Source organism: Rosa rugosa, chromosome 1 (assembly GCF_958449725.1).
Source record: "Rosa rugosa chromosome 1, drRosRugo1.1, whole genome shotgun sequence".
NCBI classification, from domain to species: domain Eukaryota; kingdom Viridiplantae; phylum Streptophyta; class Magnoliopsida; order Rosales; family Rosaceae; genus Rosa; species Rosa rugosa.
Genome location: NC_084820.1, coordinates 25,051,794 through 25,059,111, shown reverse-complemented (window position 1 = coordinate 25,059,111; position 7,318 = coordinate 25,051,794). Strand labels below are relative to the sequence as shown.

Sequence of the window (7,318 nt, the reverse complement as noted above, 5' to 3'; positions counted from 1 at the left end):
TTCGATCAATATTGATACCCAAAAACTAGTTTCGAAGATATGTGAATATTGCTCAAATATTGGTATTATCAAATTAAAAATTTCAGCGAAAAAACTTAACAGTTCAAAGAAATTTAACTTCTTTATTCAAAAAAAAAAAATTTAACTTCTTTATTCAAAAAAAAAAAAATTAACTTCTTGGTTACATTTATAAGCCAAATCATGCTTTATAATTTCATTCTTATCAGAAAATCTAGAGTTTGTCTCGAACCGTCCTTGCATTTTAGGGTTTGGGGCTGGACATCACCTTGTTGCTTTCCACAATTGAAATTCTTGACTATGCATGTAACTGATATATAGTTGAATTTTGTCAGCACTAACTAATTGAACTACTTACTGATTTTGCATTCGAAACGCACTTGCAGAAGTCATGTTCAAAGTAACCAAGCTAACTACTAGTCTAGTACTACAAATTCAAATTGATTGACAAGACCTTAAACAACCGTGGAAGGCCGAAGGCTCATTATGTGCCCTTTTTTTATTTTTGGCCTTTTTTGGTAAAGTAATTAATGACTGTAAATTCAAATTAACTCTTATTTCACTTCGTGGATAGCAGAAATGCACGTTGCATGGTCTGAGATTACGTACATGTTTTTTATACCCTAGCCTATATATTTGGGTCGCTTGGTAGTCCGCAGACAGAGCAATTAGCTTAATTTTCATGGAGCGTTTCGGCGTGAGAAAAGGTACATGGACTAAAGAGGAAGATGAACTTCTGAGACAGGTCATCGAAAAGCATGGAGAAGGAAAATGGCATCAGGTTCCTTTCAAAGCAGGTAATTTATTGATTAGTTAATATGTAAGATTACATGCTCCCACTCGGAGGACCAGACTGCTAAAATATGTTTACGTGTATACTTGCAGGCTTAAACAGATGCAGGAAGAGCTGTAGACTGAGGTGGATAAATTATTTGGAGCCAAATATCAAGAGAGGAGAGTTTACAGTTGATGAAGTTGATATGATCATCAGACTTCATAAGCTTCTAGGAAACAGGTAATTAAAGGATCTGGTATACATGCATTTCAATTCTGCTTTCTCAGTTAAAGCACTGCGTTATTTCTTATTTTCTGGAATTCCAAAGCTAACTATATATTTGCAGATAAATTCCTTGAATAAATATCTCGGGTGGCCTTTTCAGCTACTTTTACGCTTTTAGCCCATCCTCCTTTCACATCATTTATATTGTACTTACTTAATTTAGTGTTGGGAACTCCGCTAGCTGATATGTAGCTGCTTATTATTGCCTAGTACTTATTCATGCCTGTGCACCAATCAAGTGGTAGTAAAGTAATTCTTGAGTAAAGTAATTCAAGTGGTAGTTGCATGTATCTCTGTTAATAAGGACAAATGTGAGTTTCTTAGCCAAACTTGAACGTATAATTCATTTATTATTTTGAAAATAATAATTTTTACCGAATTTGTTCATTCCAAAATTCCCCAGCCACGTACTTTGCATAAGTTTCTAAGGTGTTTCTTTTCTTTATGGTTGTAAGGTGGTCTTTAATTGCTGGAAGACTACCGGGAAGAACAGCCAACGATGTAAAGAACTATTGGAATACTTATCAACGGAAAAAGAATCAAAAGATGACTTCAGGCGCAAAAAAAATGAAAGATAAATCCCAAAAAAACACAATCGCCCCTTTGGTTGTAAGACCTCGACCACGAACCTTCATCAAAAGGTTGAATTTTTTGGAAAGAGATGCCAATTTAGAGCATATTCATTCAGAAGAGAATTCTTCCACTTCTTTACCAACAGCACCACCACAAACTCTAGAATTAGAGAATGTAATTGATTGGTGGAAAGTTGTATCTGAAGACAGTACAGGAAGCGTTGATAGAACAACATGTTCTAGTCTTGGTTTAGAGGACGACTTCTTCACAAACTTCTGGGTTGAAGATATGGTACAATTGTCCAGTATAGATGGCCATGATCTAGTCAACAACTTCTACGCATGAGTGACATGAGCGACTTTTCTATGTCTTCCTATTCCATATTAGTATTTGCACTTATTTTTTTATTTGGTTTGTCGTGCATATCTGGTTGTACACTACTAATATATTTCCAATGTTGTATTTCGTTTTGACAAAAGATTGCGCGCGCAAGTAGATGTGGTAATATAGTTTTGCTGATGATAGATGTTGGACATGGTATCAAATATTTATTTTTAATAAATTTAATCAAACAACTAAATCAATTAAGCAAATTATATAAACACAAATTATATAAAGGAGAAAAGAATCAGAGAATCAAGGCACGGCACTGCATTCGCTGTCCTAAAGCCGTAGACACTTCCCTACATGCAAGTTATGATGATCGTATACAACTCAAAGATACAACGTCCCTTGAAGTCTCCCAGATGTTTAATCGGCTTCGCACTACTAACGGTAGACAGGGTACCAAGTGTTTATCGATTTCCCAATAATAGGAAATATGAATGGAAAGAAGGAAGATAATGAGAGCAGTACGTACAAAGGCGTGAATGTTATGAAGTAGAGAGAAGATGGAGAGAGAATAGTTGGGAGGAAGTCTAAGTGTTCTCATTCAGTCTCACACTACTACAAAAATCGAAACACACAACACTCATCACACAACAGAACTAAAATCTGTTGTTGTGTGTTAACACAAACTCTATCATACAATGGTACAATTATGTTTCTGTTGTATGAATATAAGCAAATTGAAAACTTTTTTTTTAAGTAGATATTGCACAACTGAATTGAGAAGTTTCCGTTGTGTGAATGTGAGGCCTAGATGGAGGGAAATGAGCACATAATTCCCTCCCAGAAGGAGCTCAATTTGAATTATCCACACAACAGTTTTTTTGATATCTGTTGTATAATGAAATGTTGCATGAACTTTGAGAAATCCTCTAGGTACACCTAGTGCAAGTTGCACAAATTTGTACAACAGATTGTGATAGTGCTGTTGTCTGAGCATGGAAACAAATTGCACAGCGCGGCAAAATTTCACTCAAATGAAACCTATAATCACAGGCGGCAAATTTTCCCTCTCAGCCTGCTTTGTAATTATATGCTCATACAACGGTGCTTTAATTTTTGTTGTTGGAGAAACTTGGAAGTCCCCCACATACTAAACAACTTAAGTAGTCTTTATTGAAATCAATAGTCTCGTTTGGGGTTTACTCCACATTTCTTCTGCCAGCTCCCGTTCTTCTTCTTCTTCTTCTACTACTACTACCTTTCTTCCGTTCCCAATATCCCTCTCTCTCTCTCTCTCTCTCTCTCTCTACAAATATCCCCCAAATTTTCGATCTTTGGCCCTAAAGCTTCGACCTATCTTGAATCAACCATGGATTTGGCCCCGGAAGAACTTCAGTTTCTATAAATCCTAGACATTCTTCGAGAATCGACCTCTCCCCCCAAACAGTCCCCCAAGGCCTTCTACCTCATAACCCTAACCCTAATTTTCCCTCTCTCCTTCGCAATCCTAGCCCACTCGATCTCTCTGAAGGTAGTGTTCAGTTGGAGGGTTTTTCCCGGGAGGTTTAGCAATGGCGTATTCTCATTAATCTGATAGATGTATCTTTCATGTTAATGGTGGGTTTTTCCAATTCCACACTTAATTTCAACCCCAACCTCCCATCATCATAGACCCCCTAAATCCCTAAATCCTGCGCCTTCACGGGGAACCAACTACGATGGCCTCGCTTCTCAAGCCGTCCAAGTGGGTGATTCTCAATCTCTAAACTTCGCTTCTTCTATGTCAATCTCGCCAACTCGATCTCTCTCTCGCTCTCGCTCTCTGCTAGTCTGAGTTGCAATAGGAGCTAATACGCAGCGTCTATGGAGGTTCTTTCATTCTCGTAAGTAGCTTTTTGTTTTATGCAGAATCAATTTGGCTCAAGCTGATTTTGCTTCTATGTTCACTGTTCAATTTCTACTACAAATTAGGTAGGGAAAATTTTGCAAACAGTACACCAAGTAAAGGCCACTAATAATTCTTATACATAAAGTTCCAAACCAAACATTTCGGTACACGAAATCTGAAACTCGACCCACTATCAGTACACGACGTCAATTTTTGACACCAAAATGTCCATTATGCCCTCAGTTCTTTTTTTTTTAATAATTTTTTTTTTTGTTATTTTTTTTTCCTTTGTTTTTATCTCTTTCTTCTTCCTTCTTCCGGGCTCACTCCCTCGCTTCCAACGCCGCCTTCCTCACCTCCTCGCTTCCAACGCCGCCTTTGCCCTCCAATTGAACACCCATTCCTCCACCCGAGAACAGGTTCTGCTCTAAATTTAGTAGCTGGGTTTTTGAATTTGATTGTGATTCTTGTGTACAACTCTGAATTGTTGCATATCTTGTTCAAAGTTTGGATCTTTCTTATCTGGGCGTGTTGCTTTTAATTCGAATTAGGAGGTTTCTCTATCTGGGTCTTTGATTTTGAAGCAGGAGTTAGATTTCCCCATTGTTTTTTTTGTCTCTCTCTCTCACTTCTTCTCACTCTAAAAACTCTCTCTCTCTCTCTCTCTCTCTCTCTCTCTCTCTCTCTCTCTCTACGAGACAAATTGTGGTGTAGCTGTGGCTATTGAAAATTGTGTTAAAGTTCAGGGATTTTTCCTTGTTTTTGGTCCTGGTTGAGTTTCATGGTTGTAGGTGATCAGTGCCTTTTTATGTTTCCTTTGTTGATATAGTTCCTGTTTGTACTTGTGGACAGGCCCAGTTGAGAGAGGTGACATTGCAGGAGGAAAATGCTGCATATGAAAAGGCTATATCAAACTGTGAAAGTAAAATACAGGAGAAGATTGAGGAAGCGGAGTTACTTAGGAGGAAGATAGAGGTGATATTTATGGTCCTACAGCTTATATTTGTAACTCAGCCAATATTTAGTCATGTGAAAAGTTCCCATGATGCTTGGAACTGTGTATCTGATTGGTGTGCCTTCTTCTAATGATTGTAATTTGTAATTCAGAAGTTTAGACTTGAAAAGAAATATGTCTTATAATGTTGAGGATATGCGTTGTAGTTAAGTTTTAAGCCAATTTGTTGAAATTGATGAATATTGTTATCAGGAATTGGAGGACACTGAAAAGAATTTGAGAGATGCATTGATGCGCTAAAAGCAAGCGCATAATTTAACCCTGAAAATATCGTTAGTAGTATAAGCAAATAGGGATCGTTCTATTCCGGGGATTGAGGGTACACCTGTCATTGTCAAACAATTAAACAATTAAAATTAAAACAAAGTATAATATTCACAAAGATATTCACAAATATAAACATTATTTACGAAATTAGGGGGGTTTTTGTTTTTGATTTTCGAAAATAAAACTAAATAAGTAAAACAAATAAAATGCAAAAACATAAAGATAATGATGGAATGAGAGAACAAAGATCAAAACCGAAACCATGATTAAAATCGATTCAAACCCTAATATTGTTCATCTAAGTCATGAGAAAGGAGTTGATCATGTGAAACGTTCGAAAGCAAACAATTTCCCATATTTTACTTTTCAATGCTAATTAACCTAAGTGAAAGCACCTAGATTAATCTTATCAAACATGTAATCAAACCCTAGAAAGCTAGTCAATCATGACATGTTTAACGCATTAGACATAGAGAAAGGCTATCAACTCAAGTGTACAACTTAGTATGGAAAAGTCCACCTAATTGCAATCCTCGTTAATTAAATTCGATCTTTGTCCAAAACCTTTACTACTTTTGATTCAAGTCACACAAAGCAAAAAGTTGATTTATGTTCTTAAACCTAGCACCAATTACATGCAAATCCTATGAGTGTCGACCCAAATAAGATAAACATATAAAAGTTTTCTGTAAAGCAAATTTAATTAAACAAACTCACATAAGCAACTCTCGAATTACAATATATGAATCTGAAAATTCTCAATTAATCATAAAATTCCAGAAATTAACAATTGTTCAAACATATATGTCAACTAGAAACAATTCCAACGAAATCAAACAAGGTTACAAAGAAAGAGGTTGAATTACACCGTGAGATGGAGATGGGGATGAAAGATAAAACGTATGGAGTCTTGAATCTCGAAGGCAAGCTTCAAGGTGGAGAATGGATGATGATGCTCACGGCTTGGTTCTTCTTCTTCTTCGGCCTTGCTTGAACTTCGTGGCTTGCTCTAGAGGATGGAGAGAGCTTTCGCGTATATAGTAAATTTCTGAATTATGGGGGTCTGTCAAACGTCTAGCATAGGGGGAGTATATATAGGGGACGTTGGCCTTGGTCTCCAAGTCTTCATGAATCTTCTATTATTTTTCAAGGAATTATCAGAAAATGCCACATAACTTCAACCAATCACAAATTGCCATGTAAGCCCTGGTGTGTCATCCAACCAATCATCAGCCTTCAAAATAAGTCCCAAATATATTATTGCCGAATATCCATGAATTAATTCTGATTTTCTTCTTTATTTTCGGCCAAATTCCTTTAGGAATTGTAGGAATGAATCTGGACTTGTTTTTGAACCTTTTATTCCTTAAATCTCTCCATGGACTTCCTTTAATGTCTCCCCTTGATTTTCTCTTGATTTTCATGACAAAATACAGATTTTATTCCTCATTTTCGTCCAAAATATATTGAGGGGATTTAGGAACGAATCTGGACTTGTTTTGAGCTTTTTCTTGTTGCACAATCCCTTGAAACTCTCCCTAGAATATCTCCAACGTTTTTCCTTGATTTCTTCTTGATTTTTCACATTATCTTCATGATTTCCCACGGCAAAATAAGATTTAATTCCTCCAAAAATATCTCCATTACGTCACAAACCCTAATTTCCATGGGCCTTTATCCATTTTTCCGAAAATCCAACTTCTCTTGAGAGTTCTTGGGCCTTTATGCGTCACCTTAAAGCCATGTCATCTTCTAATGTCTTCAAGAAGCTTCTCAACATCATGACACTTCAATATTTTCGATCACACTTCTTGGACAGCCTAAGGAGTCATTTCCTTTCCTGGACAGGATTTCCTGGTTGAAACAGGAAAACTTCTTTTCTTCATTTCTGCTCATTTGTGCATCCCTTTGTATCTCATCTTGTTTCCCTCCAACGTTCTCTAGCTCCTCTTTCCATTTATGAGCTCATTTCAGCTCATTTATTCCAAGTACCTGAAAATAGAAACTGTTAATGAAAAATAGAAACTTTCCTAAAATGAAAAACAAAAACTTTCCTAAACTAAAAAGGGAAACTTTCTAAAAATGAAAAATAGAAACTACAAAACGGAAACTTTCTACAATTAAGAACTTTCCCAATCAAAGAATGGAAACTTTCCTAAACAGGGTT

The 7,318-nt window shown here is 36.4% G+C and overlaps 1 protein-coding gene across 1 annotated transcript; it reads left to right on the top strand.

Annotated features, from left to right (window-relative positions):
• The first annotated feature begins 670 nt into the window (after positions 1 to 670).
• Positions 671 to 2,113, top strand: LOC133738268 (transcription factor MYB1-like). Its single transcript, XM_062165805.1, has 3 exons — positions 671 to 815; positions 904 to 1,033; positions 1,534 to 2,113. The coding sequence occupies exons 1-3, from the start codon at positions 701 to 703 to the stop codon at positions 1,994 to 1,996; spliced, it is 708 nt and encodes a 235-aa protein (XP_062021789.1). The 5' UTR covers positions 671 to 700; the 3' UTR covers positions 1,997 to 2,113.
• The last annotated feature ends 5,205 nt before the right edge of the window (positions 2,114 to 7,318 follow it).